The sequence below is a fragment of the Saccopteryx leptura genome, chromosome 10 (assembly GCF_036850995.1).
Source record: "Saccopteryx leptura isolate mSacLep1 chromosome 10, mSacLep1_pri_phased_curated, whole genome shotgun sequence".
Classification (NCBI taxonomy): domain Eukaryota; kingdom Metazoa; phylum Chordata; class Mammalia; order Chiroptera; family Emballonuridae; genus Saccopteryx; species Saccopteryx leptura.
In genome coordinates this window covers 35,943,815-35,956,591 of record NC_089512.1, presented here as the reverse complement: position 1 = coordinate 35,956,591, position 12,777 = coordinate 35,943,815, and the positions used below count along the sequence as shown (strand labels likewise).

Sequence of the window (12,777 nt, the reverse complement as noted above, 5' to 3'; positions counted from 1 at the left end):
AGTTAATTTTGTGTCCTTTAAAATGTCACCCATGGTGCAATGTAAAATCTCAGAAAGAAAATGCCCTTTGCCCATGGTTTTTAAAAACACAATGAAGAAAAGCTAAAGGGGTTTTGATGCCACCTATCGGTAAGCAAAAGTATAACACACCCCTTCCTGGCATAGCTTGTGAATGGATGTTTTAGAGACACCAGAGGGCATATAGGGTCCCCACAGAGAAGAATGACAGACAATGAAAGGTGTGACACCTGCATTGGCTTGGAACCTGTGTACTAGTTCTTTCTCGACTCAGCATCTTAGAAGGACTTTCTTAGAGCACTCTTCTCTGCTTTCCAGTAATACAACCCATCTCAGGTGTGTACAGGAACACCAGAAGAAGATATATCAGTCAATCCTCAAAATCACATGAAGCAGGGGGAAAAAAAAATAAAAACACAACACATTTTTAAAGCTATAAATACCCTAGGGGGAAATTCAAGGCTCTTATTTGATCCAAAGTCTCAAAAATAAATTCTGTTATTTATAGCAGTCCTCTCCACCAGTTGAGTGTGTAACTGTCCTACAGCTTGAAAGAAAGAAAGAAAACAGAAATTCAATTTCAAAACAAAATGCTCATCCTGACTCATTCAGGGACGGATCCAAGGTTTTTAATGCAGGGCACCGACTCTGCCTGTTTTTTTTCCCCTTGATCATCTGCTACCCTTAAAAAATGGTATCAACTGCCTTGGTAGGAATCCACATTTCTGCGCTTTTGTCCCTTGGTTCCATTCCAGCATGTCACTTGTCACACTGACGGGTGAGGTGTCTTTCATATTGGCATAGGACAGCAAGCGGATGCCTCCCCTTATGTTAGTAAACGGAGACCCAGCTAGTGAGTCTACCCAGCGCTGGAGCCTCCTTTGCGGCTTGGGAACACCAGCGGCACCCTGGCTCAAGATAATTGTGACTATGGCTGTAGAGCCCAGCAGCTCCGAATCCACCAAAAGGAGAAGTGGAAGGAGGTGAGTGTTACAGATGAGGGGATCTTGATGTCATAAATGTTGAAGGGACTCTGGCTGGTGAGCAACTTGCTGTGGGTGCAGTGATTGTGATCATAGTTCATTAGCTGATTAGATATATATCTTCATTTGTAGAGATGATGGTTTCATGGGAGAGGAGGGAGTAAATTCTGCTAGATGTACCCTGTAAAGAACCTCATTGAATTTACCTTCAGTGTCATGCCTTGGGAAAAATATCTTGGTTTCCGGCATAAAGCTGCACTTGTGTTCTGCACACCGGCTTGCAGGCAACTGCTAGTTTCTAATTAGGGAGCTGAAGGCTGCTGGCAGAAGAAACCATGTTTGTCAGAAGTTGTGGCGTTGCATTTAGTTTGTGTGCCCATGTTTTTAACACGGGGGACCAAAGGGTCTTCCCTACGGGTTCTGACTCTATTACTTCTGTTCTCAGGTTCATGTCCAGTCATTCGGAGTTGACCCTTCCGAGACGGCTTCAATTAGTACTCCGGGTTCTCCCATTAACTAGTTGTGTTCCCTGGTGTGATTATCCTGACAACCTAAACTCCATTTTATTTCGTAGCTCTAATAAAGCCTACTCAGGTACGTCGTTAAGAAAATGAAATAGGATGGTCTGCAGAGTTCTGACCAGATGCCTGGAAATGGTACATGCTTAGTCCATCTCAATCCCTTTTCTCTTCCCTATAAAATAAAATGTTTGTGTTAAATGATCTGTAAGGTATTTTAAAAGATTTAATTTAACAAATGTTTGTTGACTACCTGCTAAGTGACACACACAGTACTGGGGTGACAGTCATGAACAAGACAATGAAATGAACTGTCACCTGCCTTCGTGGGACTTAAGTTTCAGAGGACACAGGCAACACACAGGAGATGTACAATGACTCTCCATTCTCTGCTCTTCTTTGTAAATTCAATCGGCTGAAACTTGAAGTTTCTCTTTGGGGCTACTTTTTTTTTTTTTTTTTTTTTTTGTATTTTTCTGAAGCTGGAAACGGGGAGAGACAGTCAGACAGACTCCCGCATGCGCCCGACCGGGATCCACCCGGCATGCCCACCAGGGGCGAAGCTCTGCCCACCAGGGGGCGATGCTCTGTCCATCCGGGGCATCCCTCTGCCGTGACCAGAGCCACTCTAGCGCCTGGGGCAGAGGCCAAGGAACCATCCCCAGCGCCCGGGCCATCTTTGCTCCAATGGAGCCTTGGCTGCGGGAGGGGAAGAGAGAGACAGAGAGGAAAGGGGGGGGGGTGGAGAAGCAAATGGGCACTTCTCCTATGTGCCCTGGCCGGGAATCGAACCCGGGTCCCCCGCACGCCAGGCCGACGCTCTACCGCTGAGCCAACCGGCCAGGGCACTACTTCTTAATTAAGCCTGGAAGAAATATTTTCTGACTTAATATTTTTATATTTAGTAAACATATGCTGACTTTGCCCAGAATCTACCCCCCTTTCTTGGTAGAGAGACCCTGAATTCCCTTTGGGGAAACTTCCTTGTGTTTCACTCTCAATGTGAATCAGGTGGGGCTCCACCCTGGTTCCCTGGAGGGTGTAGAACATGCTGAATGCTCCCTGACATTGTGAAAGAACTGGCCCGTCAGTGCAATCCCAGATCCCAAGGCCACAGTGATTGGCATGGGCTTAACCCCATGATCCAAGTTTTTCCAATTAAAGCAAATAAAAGGAGCTTCAGGATATAGACAAGCTCCCTTAAGATCCTTTCTAGGGATCATGTTTAATGGTATTCTACTACAGAAGGTCTTGAGAGGTGACTTGGGAAAAGAAACATGTCACTGTATTTCCTTCTGAAGGCTTTTCTTCTTCCTCTCAAATATCTCCCTAACTGCCACTACAGAAACCATGAGTGGGGCGCCGGCCCCTCATCCTATTATTTCTCCTTCGCTGACTTTGAAATTGAGAGCTCTGTAGTTGGTGAAGGGCTCTTGACTGATAACCTCTGTACGTGTGAGAGAGTCTTGTTCAACAGTGCCTTAAGAGGATGGCTTGAAGACCCTCTGACATCCCTATATACCTATATACCTCTATCTGTGTTAGATTGTGACATCCTCCATGTCATCTCAGTGTCAGAGTCTTTTCTAAACCCCGTGGATTCTGAGGAACAACTTGTGATTTTGATGATACCTATAGGCTGAGTTGTCTAGTTTATCTTCTGTTGCAGAAATAGTCAGACACAATAATGTTACCACATTGCTCATTAGCCTGAATTTGACTAAGTGTGGAACAGGATAGCTACACTTTCTAAAGTGCTTCATAATACGAGGCAGTGGCTCCCCCTTCCCAAAGACAACATGCTAATGTCTATTTTTAAAAATAGGTATCCCTAAGCCTTTCTTTCTTATTTGTGAGGTAAATGTATTTAGGAAGACATTTATAGGATGACCAAAAGCCTGGTTGTCCATTTATTTATTCATGTATTTACTGAAAAAATGATGATCGGATTCCCACTACATACGGAGATGAGAGATTTCTTCACCACTTTTGGTGGGAGTTGAGCATGCATCCAAGAAGTTTCCTTGAATATGTGCAAAAAAAAAGTGTCAATCCCATCCCCTTGCAGATATTACCGCTTTACCCCCAAGTGGAGATGAAATCCAAGCACTGGGAGAATTGAATTTAATGTCCCTAGGAGCCCGGTGTGAGCGACCTAGCTGAGCAGGAAGCCTGGACTGCGAGCGCGGCAGGACCACCGTGCGAGCCGCCCGCCCAGCCCGGGGCGGGGCCGCGGACTCGCCTCCCCGGGGCAAAGCTCGTGTCCGCCGGAACCCCCCAGGGGGCGCTCGCGCGGAGGATTCCGAACTCGTATCTGGCGGCTTGCTGGGCGCATGGGTTTCGTCAGAAGGTGGAAATCTGAGAAGCTGCCATCTCCCTGCCACCCTCTCGCTTCTCCTACTCTTCCTTCCTTCCTCCTTGGCTCCTCTCCGCTCCCTCCCTCCCTTCCTCCGGTACCTTCCACTTTACTCTCTGAGTTCACTGAGAGCCGAGCTGCTACCGCCAACATTTCCACCTTTCCCCAGCCCCCATCACCAAGAATGGAGCCAGGGTTTCCGGAGAGACCAAACTCTCCTCCCAGCATCTCTTCCATCCGCTGTTTTTAAACTAGCCCTAGAGGACCAGGGAGGAGGGAAGTCCGACCCCCGGTATACTACTACTCAACTACACCAACCACCTCCAGCCCAGAGCCGGATTTCGCACCCCAGGGGTGGGACATACCTGTCCCGGGCTGAATTCTCTTGCTGCTCCTCGAGGTTGGCACACCCAGGTAAGTAAATGCCAACTCTGCATTCCTGTGTTCTCGGGGCGCTGGGATTGCAAAGTGTGTTGGGGCTGCTGCGTAGCAAGACCAACTTTTGAGATGCACTGGTTTTCGCTCGGATCCGCTTGTTTATCACTGTTGTTGTTGTTTTGAGAATCGGCCGCAAGCATGGATTTTCAGGCAAGGATACTTTGATTCCCCGCACTTCGCCTTCTGACATCCGCCTTGCTCGCTCAGGTAGGGTGGGGCGCGTGGGGTGGGGAGGCAGCGGCGGAGGGGGACCGCCGTGCACTCGCGGAGTGGCCGGTCCTGCAGGTCCTGTCGTGGGGAGGGCAGTGACGCTGTTCACCTGCGGAGGAGAAGGGGAGCCGAGTTCTGGCTGAAGTTGCAGCTTTGCTTTTGACGGCGAGGAAGCTCTGGGGACTCGTCCCGGTCTCCGATTGCTTCACCTAGCAGCGGTGGGATTCAGCCTCTCAGCCTCGGCTCCAGCTGCCTTACAGCAATACCCAGTTGCTCCCGGGGCGATCGGGCTGAAACCTAATCAATAGGTTGGCAAGTCCCTTGGTTCATCCAAGTTCTTCAGCACTCCTTCCTCTGTTAAGTAAAGTAGCCAGGGCGAGAAGGGGACCGGGAACAGGGCTGGAGGGACTACTGAAACGCTGCCCACAGCTCACTAAAGAGATGGATCCCAGACGCCCGAGGATTGTTAGGGCGGAATCGAGAGAGACAATTAGGAGGTAGTCCACGCCAACTCAAGTGGTATTGATGACCATCCGGTGGGGAGAAGGTGAAGCCTGAGGGATATTGGTAGGAAGATGAAGGAAGTGGGTGGCTTCAAGGCTGTGGTATTGATCCTACCCTCCAGATCCGACCGCGTCCTCCCCCCTGCCCTCCCCCCCGCGGCCCTGCAGGACCTGCTTCCAGTCCCCGGGCTCACCAGTCTCCTGGAGAAATCGCAGGCTGCAGAGATGGTGGTCCCTGGGCACTTGCCTGTGACAGGTATGCTAGGGTGGGGTCCGGAGTGCCTAGGGGACACTTTGCAAGAGATACAGCAGGGAGAATTCCCTCCTCGTCCTGCCCCAGCTGACCCCCTAATGCCATAGGATTTCAGTGCCATTTGGGAGAGTCTTTGCTCCTTTACACCTGTGTTTAAAGCTGTGAAAAATCAACTCTTCACCCGCTTCCTGCTTGGCCAGGAATTTTTAAAGCATTGTCCTGGTTGTTCTTGGCTCACTTGGTCTTCTGTTTCCGAAATAGCATTTTTAAAGCTGTCCTAGGTACTGAAAAGAGTTCTCCTGAAACTGACACTCAACCCTGCTCTTATGGAAAAACTACTTTAACTTCAAATGAAATACTCTTTTTTCCCCATTCCTTCTTTCTACTGCCCTCTTAGCAATCCCTACTCTCAAACAACACCTGCCCCCAAGAAAACCCCCAACTTTTCTGGGTTTGAATCCATGGAGATATTTAGTATACACTGGTTAAGACTGCATAGCACATCCCCCAAGAGCCAGAGAGAACCACTGACTTTCCTTATTTCATTTTACTCCCTTTAAGTTTAAGAAGGTCCTGTTTCTTTTTATTAGCCTGTGGGCAAGACACACCTCAGGATGACTATGGTAACATCTGATGGTTTCATTTCTCTTACTGAGATGCTACTTCTTGGTTACATTCGATTTAGTGGCCTGCCCCTTTTTAAAGAAATACCGACAAAGTCACTCTAGCAGATCAGAGGTCTGGGCTCAGAGTAGGTCAAAGGTACTCACCTGTGGGGTGTGGATAAAAATAGGATCAGCTAATAACAGCTAGGACACCTGTGCTAACACTGGATACCCCTAAAGGCCAGCCTCTCCTCATTTGTCTCTGATGGGAAGGTTCTGATGGTTTCACAGTATCAAACTCAAAATTAGGTGATTTCCCCTGGTCATTACATAAAAGGAAGTGTCAGTTCATCATAGCAGGAGTGGATGTTGAATCCTGGGCAGTTTTGAATGGTTGGATGGGAGAAGCTTGCCTCTAATGGTCTACTCATGTGTTATCACGTGAAAGCTGTTACTGCCACCACCTGAACCTCTCTCCTTTGAGTGGTCAGCCTCCTTTTTATTCTCACAGCCTACTTGGGAGCAGGCACAGATGGTGTCCAGTGTGCTTCCCGGCATGGGACCACGACTTTACTAGAGCTTCTAAATATTTCTTTTATAATAGTTGTCCTGAGGTTTTGAGGTTTGTTTGTTTTTTGTTTGTTTGTTTTGTTTTTTCTTGAGCTTGAAGACTTCTTTCTAGCTCCAGCTATCTGGTAGCAACAGGGCATTTTGCTTGATTCATTGGTTTGTCTTAAAGGGACCCTGCTTTTTAGAGGTTTTAATTAAAGTGTTTTGTATCAGTGTTTCTTAATCTGCTTGTGGATATTTTTTATTTGAAAAATCCCTTATTTCAGTAGGTAGGAAGCAAAGCTGTTACCTGTTTCCAGAGAAGTTTTATGCTGTATTCCAGCAAATAGAAGCTTTGATTGTTCCCATCTTCAGATTGAGTCCACCATCATGACTGAAAACCTTAAGATTATAGTGACAGTTAGAAATAATTTGGGAGAAACAATGGGTTAATGGTGGAGTCTTTATTTTCATCTCTCTGCATTGGAATCTTTTGGAACCCAGTGGAATGGTTTGCGCCATATCTTTCGCTGTCTTCATTTTACAAGTTCCCTGTAACACTCTGGACCATTATGGCCACCTTTATTCACATAAATAAAGGATTTTTCCATTTGGAGGTGAGCAGCTCATGTTGTATGTAATCAATGTCACACCCTGTCACAGGGATCAGAATCCCAAACATAGAATGAGAAGGGTACTCAACTTGGCTGATTGGGAGAAAGTCTACACTAGTTGGGAAAGTCACTTCATGAGTCTTTGTAGTCCCCCCCCCCCCCAGATTTATTGATTTTAGAAATGGGAGAGAGAGAGAAAGACAAAGAGAGGAAGAGAAAGAGAGAAAGGCGGTGGGAGAGGAGTGGGTATAAGCCTTGACCCGGCAAGCCCAGGGTTTCGAACTGGAAACCTCAGTGTTCCAGGTCGATGCTTTATCCACTGTGCCACCACAGGTCAGGCTGACTCTTTGTAGTTTTTAATCAGAGATGTAGCCTGAAGATCTGTATTTCATGCATTTTGAAGAGGAAAAGGGCTAAATTTTTTCCCTATATTTGATCTTTCTATTTTTATCTTGTTAATATATATTATATATTCTTTAAAAAACCACAGAGCCCTTTTGGATGCATGTGGTAACCCTAAGTCATATTCCTTGGCAACGGTAGTCAGTATGTTAGAGGCACAAAATATCAAGACAGAAAAATTTAAAAGCATTTAAAAATGTCACATGGTTCAAGACCTTCCTATAGTGCATTAGAACTGACCTTGCAGCATAGGATAATAGAGTTGCATTTGACTACCTTATACCTTTCTCCTGATTGAATGTAGATGGTAAAGAACAGATTACATAACTTTAATGCTTTTTAGGATATCCTAAAAATTCTGTAATCTTTTTTTTTGAGGCAAGCATGTTATAAAAATTAAAGGGTAAGAGTTACAAATCAATTATTTTTTGGATAAGGTGTTTATGTGAAGGTCGGTGGTAGGTCCAAAATCAAGATTAATAAATGGGTCAGGCAAGATGTTCTGTCTTCTCCCTGTTACTCAAAATAGACAAAATACACTAAGCTTTCAATTAGCATGAAATTAAACCAGAGGATATCTGCTCTGATAAAACTTGTGACTTCACAATACTTTCGGTCTTCCCTCTACTAGAAGCTTCATTTATGTGGGAACTTTTTGTCTACTCCCCGAACTACTAAATATATATGATGTATAGTATGTTTTCTGTAAGTTGGCAAATCCGAGGAAGTCATTTATTTGACTCGGTATTCTTGGGAAAGAAAGCCTCTTGAGGACCGCTAGCTTTTAGCTCCGTAAATATTGAAGTCCTGAAGGCAAGTCTTAAAAAGCTGAAAGTGATCAGGATGACTTATTTGGGAAGGTTTATTCCAGTCCTGTGATTTTAGTACCCTCCTAGGGGTGGGAGAGCGCATCTAAGCTGGCCTGTGATGCCCTCCTCTCTCGACTGTGAATCACGACTTTATCACTTTGAGTTTGTGACTCTCAGAACTGGAAGAGAACTTTGGGATAATCTATTGACTCTAGCTGTTTAATTTGACAGATGTGGAAACTGAACTTCCGGGAGGTGATTTGCTCAAGACCAGGGGCCTCATTCAGCAACCCTCTTGATTACTCCTCTCATAAAGAGACTCAAGTTCCCTGGAGATAATTACTGTGGTGGCGCCAACCTCTGGCTCCGTGTATGCTTATCATCTCTACTGAGTTGGGGACAATGGGGGGGGGAACTCCCACCTTCATCGGAGTGTTTGGAGGAGCAGGCTTGGAACTGATTACACTGCTGTTTCTAGGAGCCAGCATAATACTTACCCAATATATACGATTAAATTTGTACAAAGTCATTGTCTGCAGCCATCCCTGTGAACGTGCGTGTTGAGTGAAGAATTGCTCATGCAATCTTAGCTTTATACTTTAAATGTCACAACTGAGTTGATAAAGTAAACAGAGATTTTATGAGTGTTTACATTTCCAGGGACCCACAGGGGAATCCTTTATTCTGTTTTAAATTAAAGATTCATAAAAAAAGAACAAACTTTCTGAAACATTGCTCTTTTATCTCTGGTGCAGAACAGAATATTTCCTCCTTTGTATCTCTTATTATTTAGAAAACTAGAGACCATTCTCCTTGGAAACATCGGGGGGGGGGGGAAACAGTATTTCAGTTTAATTCTAGAAACCTTCTCAGGTTTAAGGTGTATTGACTAAAAGACCTTTCTTATTTGAGAGATCTCAAAGCTCTGCAGGGCGATTCATTTCTCTTTGAGGGAGAGGAGTACAAAATCAGGCTGACAGGGGTCTAAAGCCAGGGCAGCCCCAGGGGCTGAGGCAAGACGGGAGGGTGGGAGAGAGTTGACATTAGAATGGATGATCGCTAGAGGGCGCCGGAGCACCGGCGGAGCCCACCTCCGGGGACCTATGCATGCGCTGGACTTCTAGGCTCCAAGATGCTGTTTGACAGAACCCTAAAGAGGTGCCCAGGTGTGAGATTTCTTTTTTTGGGTGCCTCTCAGTCTCTGGTCCCTATTGTGTCCTGCAGAGAGGGGACAAAGGTTTTGCCTTCCGCATCAGGTGGGGGCGCTTCCACTGCCTGGTTGGGGTGCCCAGTGGCTAGACAGCCTGACTGCTCTAAGGATTCAGCCCGACAGTTTAGAGTCAGGCTGCCCTTAGTTTTTTTTTTGTTTGTTTGTTGGTCTTTGTTTTTGAGGCAGAGTTTTGGATCCAGAAATACCTGGTTTAAATCTTGGGTTTATAGTTTTCAAGCCTCAGGTTTTTGAGTGAATTATTTCACCTGAGAGTGTGTTAGTGTCTGGAGAACGGGACTAGTAATGATTGTGAATGTGACATGTTTAAAAGTGTTGAAGCAGGCAGGCAAATTCTACTTGCTGTGCCCTTTCTCTTGAGAGTTCTCTCAGAACTTCTTCTTTTTCTTTCCATCTGAGCCTCGTTCTTCTGTCTCCACGCCCCCCACCCCAGCAGAAGGGTCTCCTTTATCCATCTGTTGACTAATAATTGATCACAGCCTTTATGCCAAAAGCTATGTTACATACTGGGGATAAATGTGACATTCACATCTTTTGAAGTTGCAGGCTTGAAGGGCAAACAGGTGAGTGAGAAGTGTAAGGAGATGGACAAATGGTGTGGGTGAGACATACCAGAGTCATTTGCTTTGTCACAATGAGCCTGTAAAATGGTCCCTGAAGTCCTTTACACTGAGGGGCTTTCTCATCTCCCAGTATTTCAAGAAACAGGTTCTATGAAGGGTAATCCGGAGGGAGAAGAAGGGGGAGGGGAATCTCATTCCACATGTACTTTGATTTTTACATATTTATATTTAATGGTGCTAATAGATGTTCTTAAATTCGATCAGCCTGTACCACTGTCCTGTATGTACTAATTTCATCAATATCAGAAGATAAATGCCTGTGTAATTGACTGAGTCCATTTATACAGGGAAATGATTTTTAAAGGAAACATAATAGAAACATAACAGCAACAAAACCCTTATCATTAAGCGGTGGGTCCGAAACAACCTAAATAAGGATTCTGTTTTTAAGATATTGAAAGATATTTTCAATACAAGTATAAAGAAAAATGAAAAATTGTAAGAGCAATAGAATGGTTGTAAGAAATGCTTTATCTGCCTGACCAGGCAGTGACACAATGGATAGAGCATACACCTGGGATGCTGAAGATCCAGGTTCAAATCCCCGAGTTGTCGGCTTGAGCGTGGGCTCGCTAGCTTGAAAGCGAGGTCACCGGCATCCTAGACATGACCCCATGGTTGCTGACTTGAGCCCAAAGGTAGCTGGCTTGAAGCCCAAGGTTGCTGGCTTGAGCAAGGGGTCAGTGGCTTGGCTGGAGCCCCTGGTCAAGGCACATATGAAAACGCAATCAATGAACAACTAAGGTGCTGTAACAGAATTGATGCTTCTCATCTCTCTTTCTTCCTGTCTATCTGTCCATCTGTGTCTCTCTCTTTCACTGAAAAAACAAATGCTTTATCATCATCATCCAAGTGACAGAGGCACTGGGGGCACAGGGATGCCTGATTTGAGGTCTTTGTTATATTTTGTGCAGTTATTTCCACAAATAACAGAGACATATGCTTCAGTGACAAAGCACAGTTGTCAAGGCGGTATGTGCCTGATGTTGTGAACCGGGAATAGGCACCTGGGGCCGTATGTGTGAAGTTATCCGGTCAGGTAGGGCAAAGCTCCTGAGAAGGCACGGTTGGAATGCTTTGGGTGGGTGCCCCTTAAATTCTGTGGCTTGATTGATTGTGAATCATGTTGGAGGAAAGGCACACCCTTTCCCATTTTTCAGATGAGCCAACAGAGGCCCAGCAAGGAGAGATCACCATGGAAGCTGGTGGGTGGTGCTTGGGTCCTTCATGAGAGCAGGACTCTCCCTATTTTGTTCATTGTTGACCCCCAATTAGGGTCAAATAACTAGTGGTTGCTCCAACAATGTTGACTGACTTCATGCAGTTTCTCTCTTCCTCATTCTTATTCTGGAATGGGCCAAGAAATCCCCAGGTTGTCATGCAATTTGATAAAGACAAATAAATATGTGTCATGTTTTGCTATGACTTGGTTCAAATCCTGGCTCTGCCACTTAATAGCTGCTTGGCTTTGGGAAAATTACTAAACCTCTCTGAGCCTTATTTCTTCCTCACTTGTAAAAATGGAGATAAAGCTATATAAGGTAGCAGAGGACCTGCATCATAGGTGCGTACTAAGTGTTTTGTTGTTGTTGTTTTTTTAGTGTTTATTTTATTGATTTTAGAGGAGGGAAAAGAGTGAGAGAGAGATAGAACATATATATGTTCCTGTATGTGCCCTGACTGGGGATTGAACCAGCAACCTCTGCACTTCTGGATAATGTTCTAACCCAGGGGTAGTCAACCTTTTTATACCTACCGCCCATTTTTGTATCTCTGTTAGTAGTAAAATTTTCTAAAAGCCCACCAGTTCCATAGTAATAGTGATTTATAAAGTAGGGAAGTAACTTTACTTTATAAAATTTATAAAGCAGAGTTACAGCAAGTTAAAGCATATAATAATAATTACTTACCAAGTACTTTATGTTGGATTTTTGCTGTTTGGCAGAATAAATCTTTCTAAAATAACTTACTATAGTTAAATCTATCTTTTTGTTTATACTTTGGTTGCTCTGCTATGGCCCACCATGAAAGCTGGAACGCCCACTAGCGGGCGGTAGGGACCAGGTTGACTACCACTGCTCTAACCAAAGGAGCTATCCTGCATTGTTGGATTTTCTTACTTTCCCACTCCTCTCTGTTCATCCCAGAGATTAAAGGGGGCGGGGTAGGACTTTTTAAAAAGTGATTTTAATTTATTTCAGATAATACATGTTTAGCTTGTAAAAGAAATAAAATTATTGCACTAATATAAGCTTAAATGCATACACAATCCCTACAAATACATATTCTGTGGAGTAGATATTATTAGTCCACAGTAATTGGGTCAATATCAAAGCACTAGCAATTGGGGAGGAAGAGGACTCAAATCTAGGTGTCCCCACCCAAATTCTAAGATTGGCTTGTTTTTCTCAAATCCATGTTTCATATCATTTTTGTTTCTTTTTTTTTTTTTTTTTTGCATTTTTCTGAAGCTGGAAACAGGGAGAGACAGACAGACTCCCCCATGCGCCCCGACCGGGATCCACCCGGCACGCCCACCATGGGGCGAAGCTCTGCCCACCAGGGGGCGATGCTCTGCCCATCCTGGGCGTCGCCATGTTGCGACCAGAGCCACTCTAGCGCCTGAGGCAGAGGCCACAGAGCCAACCCCAGCGCCCGGGCCATTTTT

At 45.1% G+C, this 12,777-nt stretch overlaps 1 protein-coding gene across 3 annotated transcripts in view; it reads left to right on the top strand.

The window, feature by feature from the left end:
• The first annotated feature begins 676 nt into the window (after positions 1–676).
• CPNE4 (copine 4) overlaps positions 677–12,777 on the top strand; it is a 518,608-nt gene continuing 506,507 nt past the window's right edge. Inside the window, exon 1 of one of the 3 annotated variants that reach the window (XM_066350415.1) lies at positions 677–1,001. In XM_066350415.1, coding sequence (XP_066206512.1) covers positions 835–1,001 — 167 coding nt within the window. In that variant the 5' untranslated portion in view covers positions 677–834. Of the gene's footprint in view, positions 1,002–3,837; positions 4,290–4,311; positions 4,521–12,777 lie in introns of those variants that run through there. The other 2 variants (XM_066350417.1, XM_066350418.1) reach the window with 2 other exon arrangements.